Genomic DNA, 26,959 nt, shown 5'->3' on the forward strand with positions numbered 1-26,959 from the left:
TTAGAGCTTTTAGCAAGAAAATTAAACAGCTAATTTCTTTATGAGACTTTGTCTAAGAAAGTGGTTGTTGCTCCAATAACTAAGAATGCCTAGTGCCTCGCCACTGCTTGGAAGCCAAAATATTGAAATAAAATGTTTAATTAACTTATTGATAAAGTATTAAAATTGGAATTAGATAATGTTTTTTAAAAAAAATCTATCCGTAGAATTTTTTTTTTGCTTAAAATTTTTACTTAGAAAATATTTTCTCTGCTTGAAATTTTCTTATACTTAGAATTTTTTTTATCTAAAAAGTATTGAAATAAGTTTCAAAATTTTCAAAGTTTTCAAAATTATTACCCTTAAATTTTCTCTTGGTGCCCCATTTTTTATGTAATCAAAGGGGGAGAAGGAAAAGGTTAAGTCTAGGGGGAGGTAGATTACAATTTTTTATTTTATTTTTGTACTTTATTGTAATATTATTTGTTTTACTTTTATGTTTATTTACCCTAACTTAACTTAGGTTGCTCACATCAAAAAAGGGGAGATTGTTGAAATCCCAAGGTTATTTTGATGTGATCAACAAAGTTAAATTAGGTCCTGTGGTGTTTTAACCTCGTGTCTAAATGTGCAGGAGCTCAGGAGTACAGGGAGTCGAGCAAAAGACACAGCTAGCGAGAAGGATGGCACAGGAGAGAGCCGACGGGTTCGGTGCGTCCGAGGGACGAGGTGCTGCGGAAGAGTACGCGGGCGGACGAGAACGAAGCGCACGGTATTTCTGAGGGATGAGAAGCCGGAGCGGAAGGTTGCTCGAGAAGACCGAAATTGGGTTCGGGTGAGTCTTATTTCGATTGGCTGAAATCACCCAAGCGAGCAGAGCCGGAGCGGAAGACCCGGACTAAGGCAAGCAACACCGAAGCAGAGGGCCGGGACCAAAAGTAAATACAACCTTGGTCTAGAAACTTTTTAAAAACAAAACAAGAATTAGCAATACAACACTTGTGAGCTTCCATTTCTAGTTTAGCTTCTCTTTTTGCGCTTTCACTGTTGTAAGAGATTTCTCCGCCCGAAAGAGATCTTTTTAGTGTGCGATTCGTTCCTTGGATTAACAACCTCCCCAGTTGTAACCAAGTCAAGTCTGTGAACCTCTTCTTTTAGTTTATTATTTTTAATTTTATGTAAGTGCTTAAGTTATAAGTTCGAGAAAGGTATTTTATGTTTGTGTTTTTTTAAGGCTATTCAACCCTCTTTCTATCCGACAAACGCAGTCCAACAGATTTGTGTAATTATAGTAATGGAAAAAATAGAGGAAAAGGGCATAAAGTTAATGCATTCTATTTCTTTTATATATCAAAAAATATTCAATAGAATAAATAAGAGAATCATAATTCAAATTTTAACAAGACAAATGCAGTTAAATTTCTCAATAAAAGTAAATTGTGTTCTAAATTTATCCAATAAATTAATTAAGAAGGAAATTCGTTTATTTTAAAATTATTTAAGCAAAGTTCTAATACTTAAAGTGATCAACCTCTATAAATTTTCATTAAGTCAATAAAGTCCGATACAATAATGAATATGGTCCCCAAAATCATGAAAATCGATTGACATTGAAGTTAAGGTCAAACAGTCAAAGTTTGCCGAGTAGATCATCGGAGCCGATCGGATGGATGATAGCTCTATGCAGTATAGATGATCTGGTGACATCTCGGTCAATCGACTTCGGGTCTAGCCTATAGTAAGACCCAAATACATATTTTATTGTATTTTTTTAAAAATTTGTACGGCCAACAATAAAGAATGTTTATCAAGTTAATAATACTTTCGAAGCTTTTAGTATGTCATGTCAAAAATTTATATTATCGCTTAAGGAAAAATGTTAAAAGTATTTTTTAATTTATCTTTTCTTAGGATACTTTTGAAAATGTACATCTGTTATGGGATGCGTGTACAAATATTATAATAATACTATAAAAATAGATGTCCATCCATAGATGAAGATATACGATATTTCACTATTTTACATATTCTTTTCTACTATTCATTACTAATATTTTTATAACTAGAAACTGATTAAAACATTGAAAGGTTAATATCAAAACCTCTTCCCTAACGTGACACTAACTCTCCTGATTTTATTAGACAATGATGAATCTTTTTCCAATTAATCATAAAGTCACGTGTCCAACTGATCATCTTTTCACTTTATGAGAAACAATATCTTCTTATTAAGCAGTAGAGCTACTTTAGGCCGTATGCGGTGTGCCCCCTCATTGAGATGGCATAAAATAAGTAATTCATTACCGATTGACTAAACCAAGTAGATATTTATTAAACATTTATTAATATCTTAATAAAATAGATATTATCATGGATTTATTTAATTCAATGGGTATAGTTACCAATCCATATACCGCACGCAGCCACGTAATCGGTGTGATTCCCCGTCACACCCCGGTCGGTGCTCACCCGTACGAACGCGCTAATGCCAGCTCACCACCCACCGCCACGCCCCCGTGTCCCGGCCGTACCGGATATCTGTGGCCCACTACCGTTACCCCCACCACCTATCAAATGACCAAAATAGCCCTCCACGCCACCCAAGCGTGTCAACACGCATCGCCTTGCGTGCGGCGTAGCAATCATTTTTATTGTTTTATTCCATGCAAAAAAAAAAATGTAATATTATCTAATTATTAAAATTCTATCGGCGTGGAAATCCTCTTAAAATTGCATCGGATAAGTGTTATCGCCAATGGTAACACCAAGAAAGGGATTTACAAGCGTCAAAAACTGATATATTTATTAAAACGGACGTCTCTGATGATGTCTATTTTGGTCAGTTGGGTTTTACTTGACGCCATAAATAAGGTAGCGTGCCACTGGGGCCCTTCCTGGAGCTCCACGTGACTCGACACGGCAGGAACGGCTTCACAGTTGCCGTACCAGTGGGTCTACGGAAAGGTACAGATCGGAGTCCCGTAGGTCAACCTCGGGCCTGGTGCGCATTTTGAAGCGATGTTAACCGTCTGATAGTGAGATCGTTAGGGAACACCCGTTGGATATTTGTTTGCTGTTTGAGAAGAAACGGGGATCGAGCAGTGTGGCTGTCAGGTACTCTTTCCGTAGTCCCTTTCATGCCAATTTTTACAAAAATAAATTGAATTTAAAAAATTGTTATTGTGGGAATTATATTTGTCGAAAAGCGATATAAATCGACGTGGAGAAGCCCTCGTTGTGCTCTCGTGCTCACAGCGCGCTCGGTTCCCGAACCCTAGACGATTCGAGCATTTTTCTTGCGTCGATCTGCGCGGATTGTGATCCTTGCGGGTGGATGAAGCGGCAGATCCGTCGGGGCTCGAGGGTGGCGGACGCTTCCGACTGCCGGCCGCCGTTCGCCGCGAGGACGCCGCGGCGGCGGCGGGTCCCGTGGGGGCACGTGCCGGTGCAAGTAGGCGAGGAGATGGAGCGGTTCGCGGTGCGGGCGGAGCTGCTCGGCCGACCGGCCTTCGTCGAGCTTCTCCGCCGCTCCGCCCAGGAGTACGGCTACGGGCAGGGCGGCGTGCTGCGGATCCCCTGCCCGGTACCGCTCTTCCGCCGCCTCCTTCTCCTCCTATCCTCTTCCTCCGCCGCGGCCTCGGACGACGATCCTGCCCTCGAAGAGCTTTTCCGTGCGCTCCCGGCCGACGGCGACTAGTTCTCCCCTGCTCTGCCTACCATTTAATCTGAAGGCAGAGGAGGACGGCATTGTAAACTTTCCTTGCTCTCTGTTTTTTTAACCTCCTTTCGATGTTTGATGCAGTGAGAACAAACTCGACTAGGTCAGAGTGGTTCCAAATACGTGAAATTAGTATGATCTACTCTAGAAAAAAAAACAATCATTTTTTCGTCCCACAAGCCATGTTTTAATCATAATTTTTTGTTCATGCCTGATGGTTTCTGTTCTTCAAGGTGTCTAAGATTCACAACTGAGTTGAATCTAACCTCTCTCATGTAAACAAATCTCAAAATGTTGGTAACTATTGCAATTATGATGATGTATTGAGGTCACTAGAGCTAATTAGCAGACAAATTCTCATTATTGCTTGCTGATCTGGTGATTTGGTAGTAATAATAAATAAAAAATGCATTGTTAACAATCATGGTCAAGAAGACAGACTTTGAAAACGAAATCCTGTTAGTCAATGGAGTAGCATCACTTTTCTCTTTAGATCTTATTATTTTTGTTCTTGTTTATCAATTGCAATGTTATTAATTCTGGTGACTAGCTTTATTGTTGCCTTTTCGTTTTAACTCACTTCCATAACTTTAATCTACCTACTAAGTTTATACGGTTTGGTTTCTGCAAATCTTGCCAATTGATTACCTTGTGGTTTTCTTCTCATTTACTTGTAAATTAAACAAGAATATGTGAACATTTAGCAACAGTGTAATGTAGATGGGGCACACTGGTACTTGACATTTGTACACGAGATTAAATTTGATGTACTTTGTTGTGGGTAGTTGACGACAAACCAAGAGGAAAGGGCCAAGAACTTTCCAATAATTGTAAGTTTTATGTTTGATGGCCTCTTTATCCTAGATCTCGATGGTGTCCTTTAAAGCTTTATGTTTGGCTTGCAAAGTTTTATTTTCAGGGTGTTCAATTGTTCTTTCTTGAAGCAAAATGCCAACTATTGCTGAGCTCTCATATATATTCTGTGCTTTTTAGTATTTAACAGGGTGATTTAAGGAGTATAACTTGGCCAAGTTTTTGCTTGATGAAGAACTTAATTAACTGGAACAAGTTGCTTTAACTGAATCTGAATGTCGTTCCAAATGTAAATGAGTGAATAAGTTGTGTCAACATCTAAGATGCATTTTATCTTATTCAATGAAGTTATGGCTTTGATCATATTTAAAAGTTGTCATCCAAATTAGATGTATGTTTTGTTAGGACCTTTGTGCTCGCTAGAGGGGGGGGTGAATAGCATTTCGTCGCACTCCTTGCGTCGTTGCTTGCTTTTTGTGATGATGTGCAGCGGAAAATACAAGAAACAACACACTACAACGCTAACACGTAGATTTACTTGGTATCCACCTCAAGAAGAGGTGACTAGTCCAAGTATCCACACACTCACACATCATCCACTATGAAAACACTCCTTTACGGTAACTACCGAATGCGGAGAAGCCTTACAAGCTCACAATACAACAAGAATACAAAGAGAAGTAAATACAAGGGAGATCTTACAAGATTAGTACAATAAACCCTAACCCTAGTTTTTTCCTCTTGTTGTAACTCGCCTCTTGACTTGGATGTGCCTCCAAGAACTTTCAAGAACTAGCGATGAGAATCAAGGAATCGCTGTGGAGCTTTGCTGTGAGCACTCGTAGAGAAGAAACGAAGAAGTGCCGAAGGAATCGCACGCCAATGGCTAAAACCTGTGCCAACGGTCGAATCTCAATCGATTGGATTGCTCCCAATCGATTGGGGAGGCTTTGGATCGATCGATCGATCGATCCAGAGCGCCTCTGTGCTCTCTGGAAATCACCTGGATCGATTGGCCAATCGATCCAGAGCTTATCGCACAAAAATGCAGCTCCCAATTGATCAGCCGATCGATTGGAGGCTCCTAATCGATCGGTCGATCGATTGGGAGGCTTTTTGTGCAACGCAGTCGGCTTCCCAATCGATCCACTGATCGATTGGGAAGGAGACTCTTGCGGGGACTCACCCAATCGATCAACCGATCGATTGGGCATGAGCCAATCGATCGGTTGATAGATTCAACTCCTGATTTCTTGCCCAAGGCAAGCCCAAAGTCCCCTAAAACCAACATCCGGTCAACCGTGACATGTTGGTACATCATGCCTAGCATTTGGTCACACCCGACCAACCTCGAACTAGCCTTCTAGCCTCCTTCATCAGCCTCACGTCCCTCGGATATCTCCCCATCCTTCACGCCTTGCCTTCAAGAGCTTCCTTCGGCCTCATCCTAGTTATCGGGTTCTCCTTACCAAGTCACACTAGGACTCACCTTGCCAAGACCATATACTTGGACTTACCTTGCCAAGATCACACTTGGACTTACCTTGCCAAGATCACACTTGGACTTACAACCTTTGCCAAGATCACACTTGGACTTTCAACCTTTGGCAAGATCACACTTGGACTTACCTTGCCAAGACCACATGCTTGGACTTACAACCTGTGCCAAGATTACACTTGGACTTCCCAGTTGCCTGGCTCCTCACCAGGACTTTCTCCAATGCCTAACCTCCAGTTAAGACTTTTACCACTGCCTAAACTCCAGTTAGGACTTCCCCCGTCAAGTCTCCTGTCAACCCTGACCTACTTGACTTATCTTCTCATCAACCTGGTCAACCCTTTGACCATCTCCACAACTGGACGATTGCTCCAGCAATCTCCTTATATTGTCAAACTCTTTATATTGTCAAACATCAAAACTCGAATCTCGACTCAAGCTTGACTCAACTCAAGCTTAGTCAAACTGATCAAACTTGACCAAGGGAAATTACCCCAACAATCTCCCCCTTTTGATGTTTGACAATCTCTCTAAGTTAGGCTAAATCCTATAGCCTTAACCTCTTCTTTACACCAAGGCTAAATCCCATAGCCTTAATTCCATGATAAAGCAAGAATGAAGGTTTCCTTCATTCTCTCCCTTTCCTAGAGGGTCAACTCCCCTTTCTTGGGATGAAGACCGAATTTAACCTCCAATTCTCCCCCTTTGTCATACATCAAAATCATAAAATAAAATCTTCTCCATAAGAGTTAACTCTACGTTGTTTGCAACTTTACAAGTTGTTGACAACCCCATAATGAAGATCTCATACTCTTCATTGTCGCCCAAGCTCCCTCTTGAGCTCTACTTTTCTCCACAATGCTCAACCTAGAGCATTCACCATTTTACCAATGAAAACCACATTCATTGGATCCAATGCTCCCCCTTGAGAAGTAATCTTCTTCTCAATGTCCATCCCAGGGTAGTTGTCATCTTACCAATGAAGGTCCGATTCCCTTCGTTTACCCAATGCTCCCCCTTGAGTAGTAATCTTCTTCTAAAATGCTCATCCGAGAGCATTTATCATCCTGGTAATGAAGATAATCAATCTTCCATTGCTCTCCAATACTCGACCCTGAGTATTTATTCATCACGAAGGTTTAACCCACCTTCCAAGGGCGGTGAAAAGATTTTTATGTTTTCAAAGAGTAACTCCCCCTAAAAACATGGTCAAACTTCTATCATTGCACCAACAATGACTTGGAGTTCTCAAACAATTAGGAAAATCGAAACTCGAAGTTTTAAGACTCATAATTCAATAAAGAATTTAAATCTCAACAACCTAAACTTCACCTAAGTCGACCTTAACCAATCCATACTTGCTTTCATCATGAAAACTCCCCCTAAATGTATACAAATATATTCCAAGGGGTTTGGAATGACTATTGACCCTTGAAAACCAAAACTTGAAGTTTTGATGTTCCAAAAATTCAAAATTGAGACTAAACCTCATCCTAAACTTCACTTTGATTTATCGTAATCAATCCATACTTGTTTTCATCAAGAAAACTCCCCCTAAATGTATCCAAATGTATTCTAAGGGGTTAGGAATGATTATTGGGACTAAAAATGCTGAAATCTAGCTTACCTAGCCAAAATCAGCACTTCAATCGATTAGAGTTGGATCTCAATCGATTGAGCCATGTTGAATCGATCCACTGATCGATTCAGGCTACGTGGATTGATTGGTGGATTGATCCAGCGAGCTTCTGCTCGCGAGAAATGCCTTCTCAATCGATCGCCCGATCGATTGAGGCACCCTAATCGATCGGGTGATCGATTGAGGCTCTGAAATGCTGAAATACACTTTCAGTCAATTTCAAAAACTCCCCAAAAATTCTACAAAATTTAAAAAATCATGAAAATTCATGTAGACAATCCTTAGGGTATAGACTATCAAGGAAAAATAGTTTTCTATGAAAATACTTCCTATTTTCAAAAATTGACACAAACTTGAAAACTTATAGAAACTTTAGTGTTTTCTTCCAAGTTTGTGCCTAACTATTCAATGATGATTACTATCAAAAGATAGCCTTCATCAAGGTTTTCCAAAAGCATTTTTCAAAACCAATATCTTACCATGTTCCTTGGGCTCAATGCACATGATTTGTACATTAGCTTTCCCAATGATTGGAAAACGCATAACTATGTGTTTTGATGAACCTAAAACTCAACAAAATACACTAAATCAACATCTTGAGTTTTGTTCACCATCCTAACATTTCACTTGTATCTAATGTGTACTAAAACACATACAAGTCACCTTATGGTTCTTTGTGAGATGTAAATTTGGTTTTGTCCTAAACTAAGGGATCATGCATATCTATCTAGACATATTGAGACTCATGATCATCCGTCTAGGATGCCACTTGGTATAATCCCATTTGTTGAGATATTTACTATTCATAATAAATGTCTTTTGTTCTTAATTACAAGGAAATTAAAATAATGCATGATGTTATAACATACATCAAAAAGAAGGAATTTTCAAAAGGAAATTTCCTATAGCTACATGATGTATGCAACAAAAATGATGACATGGTATTTTTGTATTTTCCATAACAAAAATGAATGCAACATATGATGTCATGACATATAATAGGCAAACAAAGCATGACAAATTAGTATAAATAAAATACCTAGATTACCTATCTAAGTGTCCTTAAACCTTAGCTAATCTTAAAATTAAATCCTAAATTGTCCATTTCTTGAAGAAATGTCAAAACCCAACTTGACATTTCTTTTACCCTTTTCTATTTGTGCCAATTGAAATTAAGAATTTAATTCTAAAATATTTGTTTGACACATATTACTCTCTTTAAGGATCAAACATTTAGATTGAGACTTAATTTTGCCCTTAATCCCTTAAGAACATACTAATATTTCAACTAGACATTTCTTATCCTTTCTCCAAGTGTGCCAACTTACCTTTGATGTGATTCCTCAAGGTTTGGCATAGCTTACTCTTCCAAAGAGTAATTAATTTAGATTAACACTTAGATTTCTCTTAATTCACTAAGAAGATACCAAAATCTCAACTTGGTATTTCTTATAGTTTTCTTAGGTGTACCAATTTTAGATTAATTTCAATTCCTCAAATTTTGGCACGTTTTACTCTTTCAAAGAGTAAATGAAATCAAATTAAGGCTTAGATTCGCCTTTAACCTTCTAAGAAAATGTCAAAACCCCAACTTGGCATTTCTTATCCTTTGCTAAATATGTCAATTTAACTTAAGTTCAAATCCTCAAAGTTTGACACATTTTACTCTTCCAAAGAGTAAACATCTTACATTATGAACTAGATTTTCCTTAAATTACCCTAGGAAAATACCAACACCCCAATTTGGTATTTCTTATGTTTTCTCAATTGTGCCAAGTTAAATTAAATCCAATTTTCTTAGGTTTTGGCACATGTTACTCTTTCCAAGAGTGACAATTTGGATTAAGGCTTACATTTCCCTTAATTCCATAAGAAAATGTCGAATTCTAAATTTGACATTACTTTTTCTTCTCTCAAGTTTGTCAATTAAAATTAATTTCAAATCCTCAACACTTGACATCTTTTTGCCCTTCAAGGCTTAATCACATTTTATTAAAGCATGAGTTTTCTCTTAATTCCTTAAGAAAGTATCAAAAGTCTAACTTGATGTTTCTTATACTTTTCTTAAGTGTGTCAATTTAGATTAATTTCAACTCTTCAAATTTTGGCACATATATTACACTTTCAAAGAGTGACCCCATAATCCTTTTCATTTTCAAATGTTAACAACAACCTTGAAAATGCTCTCAAGTGTCAACTTTAACAAGGTTGGGTTAACTATCCTTCCAATTTGAGTTGACACTCTCTAAACCCATCTAGGGTGTAGAGAATATGCTCCTAGGAACCCAAAACCTATTGGTGCTCCTTGGATGCTCTAGGTACTCACTAGGGATGACTTCCCTAGATACCTTCCTAAGGACCTTTCTAGGCTTCTTAGAAGCCTTGGTCACTTCCACTAGGTCACTTCTAGGGCTAACTCCCCTTGTAACCTTATTTGTGACTTTGTTTGGCTTTTTTGTAACCTTAGTCACCTTTACTAAGTCAACTCTAGGGATGACCTCCCTTGTGACCTTCTTTGTGACATTATTAGACTTCTTAGAAGTCTTAGTCAAATTGGTCTTTGCAAAAGTACTCTTAGGGAGAACTTCCCTTGTACTTTTAGCTTGACCACTAGTCCTAGGTTTGGTTCCATAGCTATATGGAACCCTATGAAAGGAAGTCACATCCTTCTTGGCTTTGGGTTTGTATCCCAAATCTCTATAGTCATTGGATGACTCTTGTCTAGCTTTTCCAAGGTTGTGCTCACTTTGCCCCTTAACCAAGTTTTCCATTCTTGCTAAGGTTCTCTCTAAGTTATCAAGTCTTGACCTTAAGACTTGGTTTTCCCTTACTAAATCCATAGATTTGGATTTTTGTTGATTCCTATGAGCATTGCTAGCCTTAGGCTTATATCTAAAGTCCTTAGAATTGTTGCCTAAGTAGTTATCTACCTTCCTAACCTTAGGTATGGTAGATCTAGCATGAGGAGGTATATATTTGTCCTTAGGTTTATCATGCATTCTATTTTCATGATAAATAGTATTATAACGATTTAAATTTGAACTAGCATGTTTTTTATCATTTCTAAGAGAATTTGCATTAATAAAATTTACCTTGGGTTTGCTCTTACAAGCTCCCCCTAGATTTGTGCTTCCTCTAATCATCTTGGTTGGCTTCTTCCCTTTAGGACATTGACTTCGGTAATGTCCTCTCTAATTGCAAGAGAAGCACACAATGTGCTCCTTGCTTCTCTTTATTGTGGGGTTGGTCTCCTTGAGCTTTTCTTTGCCCTTTGTTGCTACTTGGCCCTTCTTCTTGGCCAATTTGGGGTATTTGCTCTTGTAGTGCCCATGCTCCCTACACTCAAAGTAAATAATATGATTTTTATCTTTAATAATTGAAATCTTTATACCTTTGCTTGTATGGTTAATGCTTGATCCTCTATTTGATTTTTCTTGCAATATAGAGATGACATCATCTTCTATTTCTTCCTCTTCACTTGAGGATGTGGACTCTTCCACTTCTTCATCTCTTGAGGATGTGGAAGATCTCTCCTCTTCCACCTCTTCCTTCTCTTTCTCTTCCTCCTCTTCCTTTTCCTCCTCGAATGTTGACCTCTCGTCAACATCGGATTGCATCTTTTCTTCCTCCTCTTCTTCTGATGTTGACCTCGTGTCAACATCGGATTGGTCCTTCTCTTCTTGGACCAATGAACCCTTCTCCTTGGGCTCTTCCACTCCTTGGACTTGTGTAGGGTCTTCATGATAGGCAATGATCTTTTTCCAAAGATCACTTGCATTTGTGGTTTCACCTACACTCAACAAAATATTAGAAGGTAGTAAATTATGTAAAATTCTTGTTACCTCCTTGTCCGCCTCCGATTGCTCTCGTTGCTCTTCGGTCCAATGTCGAGGTCGGAGGCGTTTACCCTTCTTGTCCGTAGGAGCTTCAAATGGGTCACTCAAGACAACCCATTGGTTCCAATCCATTTGGAACCATGTCTCCAGCCGATTCCTCCAAAAGGCGAAGTCTTCCTTGTCATATGGCGGAGGAATCCGGATGTCCCATCCGAGAGGTCCTTCACTCTCCATCTTCTTCTTCCTCTAGCTTCTTGCTCTCTTGGCGGTTAGTTCGTAGAAGAGCGGCCTCACTCTGATACCAATTGTTTGGATCTTTGTGCCCGGTAGAGGGGGGGTGAATAGCATTTCGTCGCGCTCCTTGCGTAGTTGCTTGCTTCTTGTGATGATGTGCAGTGGAAAATACAAGAAACAACACACTACAACGCTAACACGTAGATTTACTTGGTATCGACCTCAAGAAGAGGTGATTAGTCCAAGGATCCACACACTCACACACCCTCCACTATGAAAACACTCCTTTACGGTAACTACCGAAGGCGGAGAAGCCTTACAAGCTCACAATACAACAATAATACAAAGAGAAGCAAATACAAGGGAGATCTTACAAGATTAGTACAATAAACCCTAACCCTAGCTTCTTCCTCTTGTTGTAACTCGCCTTTTGACTTGGATGTGCCTCCAAGAACCTTCAAGAACTGGCGGTGAGAATCAAGGAATCACTGTGGAGCTTTGCTGTGAGAACTCGTAGAGAAGAAATGAAAAAGTGCCGAAGGAATCGCACGCCAACGGCTAAAACTTGTGCCAACGGTCGAATCCCAATCGATTGGATTGCTCTCAATCGATTGGGGAGGCTTTGGATCGATTGGCCGATCGATCCAGAGCGCCTCTGTGCTCTCTGGAAATCACCTGGATCGATCGGCCGATCGATCCAGAGCTTATCGCGCAAAAACGCAGCTCTCAATCGATCAGCCGATCGATTGGAGGCTCCCAATCGATCGGCCGATCGATTGGGAGGCTTTCTGTGCGATGCAGTCGGCTTCCCAATCGATCCAGTGATCGATTGGGAATGAGACTCTCGCGGGGACTCACCCAATCGATCAACCGATCGATTGGGCATGAGCCAATCGATCGGTTGATTGATTCAGCTCCTGATTTCTTGCCCAAGACAAGCCCAAAGTCCCCTAAAATCAACATCCGATCAATCGTGACCTGTTGGTACATCATGCCTAGCATTTGGTCACACCCGACCAACCTCGAAATAGCCTTCTAGCCTCCTTCATCAGCCTCACGTCCCTCGGATATCTCCCCATCCTTCACGCCTTGCCTTCAAGAGCTTCCTTCGGCCTCATCCTAGTTATCGGGTTCTCCTTGTCAAGTCACACTAGGACTCACCTTGCCAAGACCATATGCTTGGACTTACCTTGCCAAGATCACACTTGGACTTACAACGTTTGCCAAGATCACACTTGGACTTTCAACCTTTGCCAAAATCACACTTGGATTTACCTTGCCAAGACCACATGCTTGGACTTACAACTTGTGCCAAGATCACACTTGGACTTCCCAGTTGCCTGGCTCCTCACCAGGACTTTCTCCAATGCCTAACTTCCAGTTAAGACTTTTACCACTGCTTAAACTCCAGTTAGGACTTCCCCAGTCAAGTCTCCTGTCAACCCTGACCTACTTGATTTGTCTTCTCATCAACCTGATCAACCCTTTGTCCATCTCCACAACCGGACGATTGCTCCAGCAATCTCCTTATATTGTCAAACTCTTTATATTGTCAAATATCAAAACTCGAATCTCGACTCAAACTTAACTCAACTCAAGTTTAGTCAAACTGGTCAAACTTGACCAAAGGAAATTGCCCCAGCATGTTTCCTATTTGGATCCCAACTAGTGATCTTGGAAAAGAATTTTAATATGCTAAAAGCACATTTGTTCTAGCAGTGGTCAAGGTGCATTATCAAGCTCCAGCCCAACACTAGAGGTGTCAACAGCTAGTACTTGAATCTGATAAATTTGTCAGAACTTTGAAATCTTGATTAGTGTTTCAACTAATTCACACCACTTGTTCTTTAGAAACTGATTTTTGTTTCAGTTCTTAGAAGAGAAAATTGACAGTTTCTTCCCTTCCCAAACAACCTCCCCTCATTGTTGCTGAGTAATTGAAACTAAATATTCTATTATTTCACTACACTTTTTTTTAAAGGAAAAAGTTGTTAGTAAATATTGATTTTAGTACCGTCTATGGATACCACTTGTCGATCCATGGAGTAGTTGAATGCTATAATCAAACTTTCTACTGTTAGCAATTTAACAGGTGTCAACTGCACCATTTCTCATCTCATCCACCTGGACAAAATAGATAAATATAAATATAAATTGAACGCGTTTTGTTTATCTACAAACAAATGGTGTTCTTTGACCCGTCAGTTGAAGCGTGTGAAGCTTGCCTTTCCTTCTAAGTTATCGAATTGAAGCGTGCTTGCATGTATAAATACGCCCCGCTCTGTTCTGTAAACCATATCTGCATTACCTTCTCTTCTTCTACATCAGCATTCTCGCCCTCTGAACCTCTCCTCCTCCTGCATTAGTTTCAAAATGAGCCACTTCGCTCAGCAACAAGCTCCTCAAGGTATCAATACTTGTTAATTTTTTTTGTTTATTAAATTAAGCACTTTGTATAACGAGAACAATGATTTGTGTAAAAACCTGCAGCTTATCCTCCGCCGGAGCAGGCCTACCCGTCGACTGTGGCGCCACCGCCTCAGGGCTATCCGACGATGGATGGCGCCAAGAACCAGCAGCAGGTTCCGGTTGAGACAAGCAGCCGCGGAGATGGGTTCTGGAAAGGATGGTAACAGGAAACGTTTTCAAGTCTTTTTCCTTAATAAAAAAAACATCTGCAATTTACAGTTTTTTTGCTGATTCATTTTGTTTTGTTTATTTTGCAGTTGCGCTGCCTTGTGTTGCTGCTGCGTTCTAGATATGTGTTTCTGAGGAGGACTGCGATATTCTGGAATAATTTATATTTCTGTGTGGTGTATGATCGTGTTTATAGCACTTCAGCGTGGGACACTGTTCGATTGATTTATTGTTTGTGAATTATTGTTTCTGTGGGTGGTTGCTACTTTACTGTCAGTTTGTGGATTAGTTAATTCCTGAGGGTCTCTTTTGGAGGACGACTTATTAAGTTCTTCCTGATCATTAAATTTGGATATTTCTTTTGTATTTAAGACAGAATATAGTTTAATTGAGTATGCAAAAAGGACCCAATGCACCCTGACAGCCTTGCGATCTCCTTTTCAATTATCTTTAACTAACACATCAAAGTCATGGGACAACAGATTGGGCAGAAACAGTTCAGTTTCAGAAAGGATAAGCTATTAAATAAGAAAACTTGTGTGATCCTCCAAGTTGATCAAGGGCTGTAACTTTTGTCGACAAAGAGATATGTCAGACAATATATATCTTGAGGCACTACTATAGTATGTTATTTACAGGATGGAGAACCTAAAACATGTAGATCCAGTTAAAGTTCAAATCTATCAAACTAATCAATTTTTTTAGACGAGCTGAAGACCTAACTAAAATCGAACAAACATAATTATCACAGCAAGGATTTTAAGTGTTTGCAAACATATAAAAGCAAAACAAGGATTGCTAAGCAACAAGTAGCTTCCCAGCAAGAGCCATCATGATATATACTGAAGTCGCATAAGATAGAAGATATGCTAAACAAGCTAGACCAATGTAATGCTAGAGTTTGAGTTACCTGGATTTGTTCCTACATAAATCCCATACGCAACATCATCTGTAATGAAGAAATAGTCAGGACAATTGCAATTCACAAGTAGTAGAACATGCAGTCAACTATGTTTTGCTAAGCTCATCTAATCAGTGTTGGTTGTGTGCCCAAACTTTCATCTTTGTCTATTTTCAAACTGATAATATCTCAGGCTCTCAGCAAAACAGTCCCAGTGTTATTCTAGTTAAAACAAACCTAAGAAGCAGATTAACAATTGGTTGAACTTTGAAGAACATTCTGGAAATTGGCAAATGAAATTAAGAGGAGCTGACACTGTATTTCTTCAAGATTTAACAGTGAGAGGCATCTACCAAAAGATGAAGCTAAAGGGATAGACGAAGTTTAGGAGCTGGCCGATCTAGTTCTCGACTCTCGAGGTTTTACCACCAAAACCAGAAGATGAGACTCAAGATCAGTAACAGATGCCCACTGAGAAACCGATGGAAGAAGATCACTTCATTTTGCAATAAGTTGTTAGTTTATCGTTCAAAAGTGTTTGCTACTGTTTACAGAATCTGTTTAGCGATCCAGTTTTGAGTGTTCTTGAATAACTGAAATATAACTGACAGATTCTCTATTCATCTGAACATCAAAATGTGGCTCTAGTATTTCAGTGGTCGTACCACAAGATTTTAGGAGTGTTAATTTATTCTCTTTTAAGGGAAAAAAGAATTCACAAAAATCTAAAAGAAATTAATTTGAATAAACAACAGGGTGCTGCACGGTAACAAAAAGCTCCTAAATACAACATGAATGCTAAGTGTAGGAATCTGTGTCATATTAATTATAAAATCATATATAATTATCACAATGTAAATGGTAGGTGAGCAAAGTTATATCCGTTATGAAATTGTATTTATTACAATGAGAATATTTTTTAACAGGTTAAATATATGTTATAGTAACTATAATCAGAACATGTGAATATCCACATCAGTTTTCCTATTACTATATCTAAAATTTAGGATAAATGATCGAATTTATTAAATTTAGATAATGACTTTTCACTACACACTACATCAAATATTCTAAAATTTCTATATCCTTATTTTTTTTTTATTATTTTCTTCTCTTTCTTCTATTTTTTTATAATTATATTTATGGAATGGGTGGAAGGAAAGAGATTGAGTGGTAAGAAATAGATTAAAAAATATTATTTTATTTTTAGGGTAGAAGTTTCATTTCCTAAATTTAGATAATCACTTTTTATCAAATCTAAATTTAGAGAATGGATTTTTAGTTAACTTATCTAAAATTTAGGATAAAATCTTTGAATAGGATAGCTGATATGAATGCTCTAACGCCCTGTTTGGAAATAACTTAAGTCATGGAATTGAATTGAATTCCATTATGAATTGAATTCCATTATGAATTGAATTCAATTCTCATGTTTGGAATGAATTGCAACTTAAGTTATGGAATTCTTATGTTTTACCATTTTATCCTTCTCTCTTTTTTCTTTTTCTTTTTTTTTTTTTTTACAAAGAAGAGAGAATGAGGGCACAATGAACATAATATGGAGAATTGAATTCCCTATCTAAATCACACATAAAGAGGTGTGATTTACTTTTGCCTTTTTTGATGGAATTGGAATTGAATTCCATATCAATTCTTAGCTAAAAAATCATTCCAAAGCATGGAATTCAATTCCAATTCTAAAAGGAATTGAATTCCATATCATTCCAAATAGACTGTAAAAGTTATAACTTTTACATGTTTTCGATTGATTCAAGATTTAATTGAGAGATTTAGAGAGGAGATAATAATAAAATCGATATTGAAAGGGAGGAGGATAAATATATACGACTGAACAATAATAAAGGGAATTATTTTGATTCAAACTAAAAGTGGAACGTGCCTTTGATGATTAAAAAAAAATAGATGCCAAATAAACTTCACCACGATTTGAAATCATTGGTTCGATAATTTTTGGGGCGTCGACTTTTAATTTTAAACCGTCTAGGATAGTTAAACGTTCACAACGGTTCAAAATTATTATTATTATATATAATTTTATTATTAAATAATTATATTTCTTTTTTATTTATTATCCCAGTTAAATAGTCTTTATGTTATCGATATTTTTATATATAAATTATATATTAAATGAATAAAATAAGACCTTAATTATGAAAATTAAATAAAATTAATAAATTTAATAAGTTAAAAATAAACAGTCCCATGTAAAATAATTTAAAACAAATATATCGTAAAATTAACATTAATAAAAAATAAAAATAAAAGAGTTCCACGCCAAAAACTTTAAGTCAAATAAATTGAAAAATGTAGATACTATGAAAGGAGTGAGTTAAAGTATTGATAAAGGATTCGGATCTATTCCAGTTCTTTATTGATTAGACTTAATAAGACATTTCTAATATGTAAAATACCTTTTCTTAAAACTCTTTTAGTTACTAATGCAATGGGCTTCTAACGGACAAAAATCAAATAAGCTTTTTGGGAGAATTTTCAAAAACTAGTTTACAATTGATGAACACACGTTGGATTAGTTTTTAGACCCGGACTCAAATTAGTTTGTTAAAACGAACTCAAATATGTATACATCGAATTAGTTTTTTTGACGCTGGAATTATTTTATCAGAAATGAACTCAAACACATATATATCAAATTAGTTTTTCAATTCGGACTTAAATTAGTTTATCATAAACGAACTCAAGATGTACCTATCAAATTAATTTCTTGATCCCTAATAATCTTAAATTTCAAAAAAAAAAATATCATTTAAAATTTTTTCAGATTCAATCAAAATCTCATATTGAAAAGATTTAATAAAAAATAATACTATGATGTAGTGAGAATTCTAATAAAATTATGATCATTTTTATAGAATAGGTATATCGTTGAACTACGATAACTCTTCTTCTTCTTTTCTTTCCTCGTGTTTGCTCCTTTTATACGTCTTTATTTTGTTGCTTCACACGATCTCTCTTTCTCTCTTCCTATTCTTTCACATTAGAAGTTGAGAGGTGTTGCTCCCTCTTTACGTAACAATTGGTATCAAAGTCATTGTCCAAATCAGATGTCATGTGGGGCGGCCTTGAACAAAGTTGAGGATAGGCCCGGAGTAGGTCAAGTTGACCAGATGCTTATGGCTGAGAGGCCCAGAGCAGATTAAGGTGATCGAATGTTCACGAGAAGGTCCGGAGCAGGTCAGGATGATCGAATGCTTGTGGAGAACCCAAAGCAGGTCAGGGTGACCGGATGTTTGCGGGGAGACTCGAAGCAGATCAAGAGTGATATGACGTGGATATTTATGGGGAGGTCCGGAACATGTCAGGGAGACCGAATGTTCATGAGTAGACCTCGAAGTAAGTCAAGAGTGACCAAATACTTACAGAGGTCCCAGATCATAAAAGTAATAATGGCCCTTCATTTAAAGGGAGGATTGTTGAGATTCAATCAAAGTCTCATATTAAAAAATTTAGTAGAATTCATGAATTTAAAAGAATGTATGATACTTTTATTAGTATGAAATCTTTTGAGAATCTAGGCCCAAAGTAATTAATACCTACGAGGATTGATAAAGATCTTGTGACTGCTATAATTGTGTGTTATGACTTTTGTTTTAAAAAATTAGTTTTAAATAGAGAGGAAAATATTTACACATAAAAATTTCAAAATATATATTTTTTTAGTCTCATCTGATTACGGATTCGGTCCGTTGAATCAGGTCAATAGATAATCGATTCATTGACCCGGTTGGATCCGATTCAGACCCGCCTATGGTCACGTCTGCTGCCGACTTTTGGAAACAAAAAACAAAAATAAAAATAAAAATCCATTTTCGTTTGTGGTGGTGCATGAGTCGAGCGAAGTCGAGAATGGAAAAGAATTTCCTTCGTGAAATTTCCATTTCGTTTCAATTGTTGTTTGAAGGGAAAAAGCGAGGCAGGGCGGCAGAGGAAAAGGTACAAGGAAATGGCAGTGGGGCTGCTGCCGGTGCTTGTCTCGCTCGGTCTCCGCCACCACCCTCTCCTCCTCTCCTCCCCCATTCCCAACAACACAACAAACCATTCTCCCTCGTATTTAAATCCCTCCCTCCCCTTCTCTTTCTCTGGCCCATCTCCCTTTCCCTCTATATATAGCTCGCCTCAGTTCGTTAGCCTCCTCCCTTTTCGCCTCACGCGGAAAGGAAGCTTCTTGCTGCGCCAGGTCGATTCCGGGGGCGGAGCATCTGGCTTTGCTTCGAAAAAGTTGAGATTTTTGACCGAATTGATCGACGAGTGGCTCGTGTGTTTGTTCCTTACATTACATGGGAAGGAGGGAGTTCGGAGCAGGAATTCCGCGATGGCTGTGCGGGCTGGTGGAAGAGACTTTCTTTGTGGGCTGCCCCGCTCACGAGAGCCGGAAGAAGAACGAGAAGAACACCTTTTGCCTCGGCTGCTGCACCAGCATCTGCCTCCACTGCGCCGCCGACCACCGCTCCCACCCTCTCCTCCAGGTTCCGCCTTCCTCCTCCTCCTCCTCGCTAATTAGCTCCTCTATCATCCCTAATCTTAATCTTCTTTCTACTTCTGCTGTGTTGCTAAATTAAAAGATGGTTCTTTAAACGTAAAGCAGTGGTTCTTGATTCATGAACCTCTCGTTTTCTTTGAAATTGATGTACCAAGAAGTGTTTGAGGAATTGTTGATTAGGCCTTGCTGCTTTTACTAAATCTTTACCACTTGTAGCCCATACGCTAGGTGATTAGAGAGAAGTTTCGAGCTCTAATGCTGGAATTGATGCTTATTTTTGTTCTTTGTTTCTTCTTCCTATGCCAATAATTTCCTCCACCGCATGTAGTGCAGAGAGAGAGAGAGTGTGAGTTAGAAAATGGCACAGGAGTATAGTAAGTGTCAGATATGGATTTAAGGCAAATAGAGCTTCCCTGAATAGTGATGATAGTAAATGGTTCCTCCTCAAGAAGCTCACATGTTGGTTGAAATATCAATTCATTTCTCTTTAGGTCATAATTCTTTAATTACACTCCAACATCTCGCCAGAAACTAGTTTGAGTTCCCCTCTAAACTTCACATGTTCTTCACTTCACAGCATGCGTTTGATTGAATTGTTTAGGTTCGGCGCTACATATACAATGATGTGGTTCGATTGGATGAGCTCGACAAGCTCATAGATTGCTCATATGTTCAGGTGCTTAAGCTTTAGTGCTGTGTGTTGTTGCTCATGTAGTTTGTTGACATTACCAGCTTTATTTACTTTGTTGGTACGACAGCCTTATACCATAAACAGTGCTAAAGTGGTCTTTTTGAAGCCAAGGCCTCGATCAAGGCCTTCCAAAGGCTCTGCCAACATTTGCTCGACATGTGACAGAATCCTCCAAGAGCCCTTCCACTTCTGCTCTCTCTCCTGCAAGGTACTCTCACTTTTGTCTCACAAAAGATCTTATTGTTATGTCCTTGAGTGCATACCAATGGGGTTAAGGATGATTTCAGTGGTAGCAAAAGACTTATACAGATTGCTGAAACATGTTCAGGTGGATCATTTTCTGGTAGTAGGAGAGGACTTGTCGAGCATACTGGTCGAGGAATCTGAAATCGCTTTCTCTCACTTTGAGAGCCTCAGGGTGGACAGCTCTGATCCCTTGGAGGACTACAGCCAGATGACAGTAGAAGAAGAGCCTATGCACGACAGTGATTATGGCAGGAAGAGCTCCGGAACAAAGAAGAAGGAGAGTGGTGGTTCCTTCCCCAATCAAGCTCTATCTCCTAGCTTCAACAACAGTGGCAGGAGGAGGAGGAAGAGCCAAAATCCTCAAAGATCGTATCTTTCATAGCTTATTGTTAGGTGTGAAGTTTCCATTGCTGGTCAGGTGGATACAGTGGACCGTGACTGAGGTCCACAGTGGCTGCCAATTTTGCATCGATGCAATGAATGGATCGTGCGTAGTACTTCCATACATCCGTCCATATCAGATTTATATAAATCCAACAATATCAAATAAAAAGTAAAACAGGTCTTTCTTTTCTTAGTCCGAAATAAAAGAGCTAGAAGGGTCTCAAAGTATCGGAAGATGTACCATTAGTGCTGCCTTGAGACAACAGATGCTACAAATGCAAACAATTCAACACAAGTTTTGCCATCTCTTGCAAGAGTAATAGAAGAAAAACACAGAATTGCACCACCCTTATGAATCTGTAGCAGCCTCCTTGCGCCTCCGAGTCCATTTAGGAGTTGTCTCGATGAGCTTGTGAGGCATGAGTTGCCTCTCCCGCTTAGTCAATTTCTTGAAATTGCTTACTCGCAGCTTCGCGATCTTTGTTTCCTCTTCGGGAGTGGTTTCCCTGACCACCACCGTCAGGCGGCATTGAGGCCTCTCCATGACACCAGACCTACCTTTAGCATGGTACGATACTTGCTTACGATACACACCTTTCCCCACAAAAGCTTCAGCTACAAGGAAGGGCAAAAAAGGATAACCAAATGCGAAATGGTGGATGGATCTCACTTATTATAAGTAGCTTGAAACATTCAGGTTACCAACGAGGAGACGATCTGGATCGAGTCCATGGTTATGTGTTGCATTTGCGCGGGCTGAATGGATCACCTGCAATACAATCAAAATGTAGAAGGGAGATGGTATTAAATCAAGCCAATTGTTCTGCAGTCCAAAATGATTTGCACTGCTCAAGACCTGATAGACAGTCATTGCAGCCCGTTTCACAATCAGTTGCAATTGCAAGAGAGCATCTTCAACACGCATACCACGTACTAGTTTAGCGACCAGATTAACCTTCTTTGGACTCTGTTATCAATAAATCAAATATAAGATGGATGATAAAAGTAAAAGCTCAAGGGGTGTAACCTTGAGGTTTAAGTAAATACTAAAGGTGAATCCATAAAAACTGTAAAAACTGGTTTAGGGGTATGTTCAAACATGGTAAACAAAGTCTTAGCAAGCAAGACGGTCCATTTAAGCATTTAATTATCACCTTAAACTAAATACTGGTCTATGCAATTATGCCACAGCGAATTTAGAAACTAATCACTGAGTAAATGAACTTGATAGGGACTTAAATAGAGTCACCTGTTATCTGACACGATCAAGAACTAAGCCAAAGACCAATCAGAGTTCAGAGAACCTACTATCTCAACACAAATCATGAAGCAAAAGAACAAAGTCCAGAATGGAATTTGTTAGGATGCATCATCAAATGAATTAATAATCTGGCAATTATTAATCAGAAACAAATGCAGCCTGGAGCCTTGCAATTAGACTTCAAACACAAAATCTTATGGAGTACGGATGATAATAGTGAAAAGAATCATGACTTAAATTAATGTACTAAGATATTCTAAAACGTGGTTAATTCTTGAAGGACATACTGGCAGAACCAGAAAGATAAAATAGGTTGGACAAGTAACATATTGGATGGATAAGCAAAAGTTGGACGTGATGTACTATAATTTTCAGGGTAACTTCCATTTAATGTACATGGACATACCATAGCAGAAGCGAGGATGATCTAGCACGAGTAAACAGAACATTAGGCTCAGACACGTCTTTAATCTTTAAGTAGTTTGCTAAACAATATACTGCCTAGGTGTGGGGAATTAGTACAATAGAAGATATTTATCTTTCATTTTTTAAGCATTAAATTGTTCTTACTACCTACTTCAATTTAAAACTTGAATAATATGAACCTACATAAAAATCAATAGACCTAGAGCATCTAAAATAAGCCATTACCTCTTATATCCAATCCAAATACGTTGATGAGAAAAATGTTTAAGTCATCTCCAAGTGTACAAATTACTTACATAAAATGCATTTATCAGTTTCAAAATCATAAAATTGGAAACTCAAGCTTAGGAACACTTGCACAAGAAAAAAAAATGTAAAACTATAAAAATCTGTGATAGTTGAAGTTTTTCTTGGCCACACAGAGAAGTGGTTAACATTTGGTATCTACATCTTAATTTGGAAATGAGAAGTGAAAAATGACGGATAACTTTACAATGGAATCAATGATGTTTGGGATGACTTTATACCTGTCTTATTTTTTTCTTAATAGCTTGAACGGTCAATGGTTTTGATAGCCCATCTTTTTTCTTGGTCTTCAGAGAATCTCCAATGAGAAGAGGAGAAGAGATGGGTACTGCATCAGTATTTTCTTCAGCCAACAAGCTCCTTGTACTGGAAATTTGCTACAGTAACATCACGTGGGATCAAATATCAAACATGTATTATTGCTCAAACCTAAGATGAAATCTGATAAAATAATCACAGAGAGAATGATAATTTTGACAAGGAACAGCATCTTAATTTTTAAGTATGTGCAATAAAATGTCATGAAAGCCGATGAATAATTTGAGGTTTTAACAAACAATTTTGTAGTATCAGGAATCCAGTACCTCAGTTATAGATATGCTTCGTTTGAAATAAAAAAGGGATACAGCAGACTATTTTTGTGTACCGGTACAATCTACAAAGTAAACTCTTCAATTATGTCCTTAAGTTACCAGAAATTGAAAAACACATTTCAAAGATCAACTTTCTACATGCAAATCCAGAACATTGATAATTTGTGAATAAAGAAAAGTTGGGTAACATGACAGTTCAAAGGTAAAGCTTATGCATTAGATGTGCAATTTAAGGCAATTACCAGATGCTGTAGATACTGATAAAGAGGCCTTCCAACTTTTGCAGAAGAAAAATCAGATAGTCTCCATGGATGTGCATATTGACCTGCAATAAGAATATTAAATTTTTTATTATCAACCTAAGAAGAGTTAAATTATAACGGATAAGGTAAATAGAATATCTAAGATTTGAAAAAAAAAAAAAAAAACACTAAATTTTTGATCAAGTATACAACTTAAAAAGGATTCTACACTTGAAAGTCTTCATTTCAGAGTTCAGACACTGTAAAGATTCCGAGAGTATGTTGTACATGGAGACAGGAAAATCCACAAGCATGCAGGTTAAAAAGGGTAAAGCAGGAGTTTTGTACAAGGTAAATTATGTTGAGTTTGTTCAGAACCTGGATTTCATAACAAAGACATTCTTTATGAATAAAATCAAAATCATGTGTGAAAAACTACATTGACTAATTCGCATTAGGATGTCTTGCACAAATAGACACAAAGTTTTGGATGGAAATTATTGAAAAGATAAGAGAGTCATGATTACCTGGTGAAAGGATCTTTGTGCAGGTGCTATACCCAGTGCTATATATCCGACAATTCTGCTCAGCCACTGTAGTGACCTGCCGAAAAACAGATCGTAGACAACGTTGCCATCCAGCCATGATCCAGGGACTGCAAGATCCTTTGTCAATATATATAATGAAATGAAAGATCGGTAGAAATGATATAAGAAATAAGAAGGCATAGAAACATTATAACTTTGCTTGTAGCGCTACTTTGGCAAATTTTATAGAAATCATATAAATTAATTTGACTGTTTCTAAAGGACAATTAGGAATCACTAACCAACAGGGTGAGTGTTTATGATGGAGATCATGCCAAACAATCTCATTAAATTAGCGATACCAGAAAGTAAATGTCGTTACAAATTAGCAAGTGTAATTTTGAAGGTTAGTTTTATAACTGAGAAAACCTAGTAGGTGCAAAGAAGTAGCAGTCACAAAACTGCTGGAAAAAGTTGTTCAGGAAAGTCAATGTGGTGTTTCATAAAACTTAGTGAAATTGATTTTAAAGGTTCAGGTGTTTGGTAAAGCTGTGATAAAAGTCGAGTAAAAATGGCATAGAAATGACAAAAACAGACACAGTGAACAATAGAGATAATTAGTATATTAAATATTTTCATCTAAATGTAGAAATTAATATAGCTGTGATAATTAGTAGGGATAGGGTTTAGTGGTGTAAAAGGATCCATATAGCTGACCTCACATAGTAGGATAAGGTTTGGTTGTTGTTGTATTTTTAATTTAATTTTCTTCTTGCCACTTCATCAACATTATTCCAATGAACCTTTAATTGCCTGGACTCTAACAAGTGCTCCGCCTAGATCTACCTTTTAATACCTAGTATATATGTACTTCAAGTACATAAGTAAAATAAGATAAATATAACTGAGGAAATCCCAAAATATAGCAAAACTATGTGAAGTGTCATCTGAGTAATCCAACTAGCAAAAATTAATATCAACCACAAGAAGGAAAAAAAAAAATCTAGACCTTCTCTCTTTGTGACCCTGGAGTGGCAAGAGGAGTAAGCCAGAAAAACAAAGTGGTAAAGCACCATGAATGAGATTAACAAAGGTAAGATCTTGTGGCGAAATAATACACTAAATGTATCCACTACAATTTTATTTATGAAGTAACCCACTGCTAAACTAATGTTTTTTTTTTTGCAAATACTAATTAATGAGTGTGATTAGACCCACTCATGGGTGCCAGCCCAACGTTCCACCCATATTGATGATAGGTGACACCAACGAAAGGAAAATTAGCACGTATAATTGCTATGGTCCATTCATCTAATTGAAGGCTCCATTTGTTATATGAATCATTAACCATAAGATGCCATCGTTCACAAGTACTTCAACCATAACAAGTGACTCTATCTAGAAGTAATTCTTCTAGTGTTATGCTTTGTTATGTTAAGCCTTAAGACCATCATGTCCTAACTTAAAATACGGAATCGGTATATCTGCCCTCTTCAATCTATATTTCTCATCCACACACCCGGAGAGGAGACGACCAGAGGGAGCTGCGACTGTTCGGAAGTGGGGAAATTAGTGACTACAGCTGCTGCTCGGAGCAGACGAAAAAGGAAGGGAGGGAAGGCAGAAGAGGTCCGCTGATGCTCGTCGGGAAAGGGGTTGGAAGGAAGAGTTTTTTTGCCCCAAAAAGGGGGGAAAAAAACTGCGACGATTGCTGCAGTCCGCAGGGAAGCGGAGGCGGCTGTTGCCAGCGACGACGAGGAGGAGAAATAGAAGGTAGCTCGCAGGCGCAGAAGATCTCGATCGCTGGAAAAGACAAGCGTAGAAGCAATGAGTCTCTGCGGAGGAGATCGTGGGAGTGGGAAGAGGAGTTCGTGCGGCGGGGATCCGGAATATGAAGAGAAGGGTCAAGCCTCCCGATTTCCGATCCTTTTTCGCTGCAACTCGACCAGACGACTAAGCGATGGTGGGTCGTTGCTCGGTGGGGATCCGTCATCAGACGAAGTAGTGAATTAAGGAGGAAGAGATTACATTTACCGGTACTCGCTGCTGGTCGGACTTCTGAGGAAGTGTCGAGCCCGCGCTCGTCACCGACTGGGCGGCGCTGATCTCAAGAATGGAAGAGGAGCGGCCAGCGGCGGTGAGTCGACTCGAAGGCGACGGCGGCGGGAGGAGAAGCGGGGTATAGAGTTAGGGGAAATGACGAAGGGATAATTTCATTTCATTCTATTATACCTGTCATATTTAAATTGTATTTTTTATGTACCCCCTGTAGATTTTAAGTGTCGTTAAAATGTCCTTGTAATTTCACTGTTTTTTCATTTTAACGCTAAGCTTTCGTAAATATTGTTAGCTAACCCCTCCATTGTTAACAAAATCAATGCCTCTTTCAAATTTATGCAAAATCTACCGCTTCGATATCAAACTCAATTACGCCCCGACGCAATACCTAACAAAAAACAAGTATAGAGAGATAAAAAAATGTCTCACTCTAAAGAATAAGATTGGATTT

At 38.3% G+C, this 26,959-nt stretch overlaps 3 protein-coding genes across 4 annotated transcripts; 2 read left to right on the plus strand and 1 right to left on the minus strand.

Moving 5' to 3' along the window:
• Positions 1 to 3,230: 3,230 nt before the first annotated feature.
• Positions 3,231 to 4,012, plus strand: LOC121968652 (auxin-responsive protein SAUR71-like). Its single transcript, XM_042518959.1, has one exon. The coding sequence runs from the start codon at positions 3,314 to 3,316 to the stop codon at positions 3,674 to 3,676; it is 363 nt and encodes a 120-aa protein (XP_042374893.1). The 5' UTR covers positions 3,231 to 3,313; the 3' UTR covers positions 3,677 to 4,012.
• Positions 4,013 to 19,177: 15,165 nt separating this feature from the next.
• Positions 19,178 to 21,223, plus strand: LOC121967873 (protein RGF1 INDUCIBLE TRANSCRIPTION FACTOR 1-like). The gene is made up of 4 exons (XM_042518368.1): positions 19,178 to 19,760; positions 20,376 to 20,450; positions 20,533 to 20,673; positions 20,794 to 21,223. The coding sequence occupies exons 1-4, from the start codon at positions 19,572 to 19,574 to the stop codon at positions 21,091 to 21,093; spliced, it is 705 nt and encodes a 234-aa protein (XP_042374302.1). The 5' UTR covers positions 19,178 to 19,571; the 3' UTR covers positions 21,094 to 21,223.
• A 35-nt stretch (positions 21,224 to 21,258) lies between these two features.
• LOC121967872 (50S ribosomal protein L22-like) lies at positions 21,259 to 26,680 on the minus strand. Of its 2 annotated transcripts, none has more exons than XM_042518367.1 (7): positions 26,479 to 26,680; positions 24,451 to 24,578; positions 23,924 to 24,006; positions 23,310 to 23,465; positions 21,952 to 22,062; positions 21,798 to 21,864; positions 21,259 to 21,710 (listed from the first exon to the last, which is right to left on the minus strand). In XM_042518367.1, exons 2-7 carry the CDS (start codon positions 24,566 to 24,568, stop codon positions 21,445 to 21,447), a joined length of 801 nt encoding a protein of 266 aa, XP_042374301.1. In that variant the 5' UTR covers positions 24,569 to 24,578; positions 26,479 to 26,680; the 3' UTR covers positions 21,259 to 21,444. The 2 variants fall into 2 exon arrangements, with proteins under 2 accessions (XP_042374301.1, XP_042374300.1); XM_042518366.1 differs by having other exon boundaries at positions 26,485 to 26,679.
• Between the last annotated feature and the right edge of the window lie 279 nt (positions 26,681 to 26,959).

The sequence above is a fragment of the Zingiber officinale genome, chromosome 3B (assembly GCF_018446385.1).
Source record: "Zingiber officinale cultivar Zhangliang chromosome 3B, Zo_v1.1, whole genome shotgun sequence".
NCBI lineage: Eukaryota > Viridiplantae > Streptophyta > Magnoliopsida > Zingiberales > Zingiberaceae > Zingiber > Zingiber officinale.

Bases quoted from the DNA above. Each gene is read 5' to 3' on its own strand.
- LOC121968652 (XM_042518959.1), top strand. From the start codon at position 3,314: ATGAAGCGGCAGATCCGTCGGGGCTCGAGGGTGGCGGACGCTTCCGAC.
- LOC121967873 (XM_042518368.1), top strand. From the start codon at position 19,572: ATGGGAAGGAGGGAGTTCGGAGCAGGAATTCCGCGATGGCTGTGCGGG. The intron at 20,451-20,532 runs GTGCTTAAGCTT...TTGGTACGACAG, and splicing joins TAGATTGCTCATATGTTCAG to CCTTATACCATAAACAGTGC. The intron at 20,674-20,793 runs GTACTCTCACTT...AAACATGTTCAG, and splicing joins TCTGCTCTCTCTCCTGCAAG to GTGGATCATTTTCTGGTAGT.
- LOC121967872 (XM_042518367.1), bottom strand. From the start codon at position 24,568: ATGGCTGGATGGCAACGTTGTCTACGATCTGTTTTTCGGCAGGTCACT. The intron at 21,865-21,951 runs GTCTTGAGCAGT...ATTGTATTGCAG, and splicing joins CTGCAATGACTGTCTATCAG to GTGATCCATTCAGCCCGCGC. The intron at 21,711-21,797 runs GTAACCTGAATG...CCTTCCTTGTAG, and splicing joins TCCAGATCGTCTCCTCGTTG to CTGAAGCTTTTGTGGGGAAA.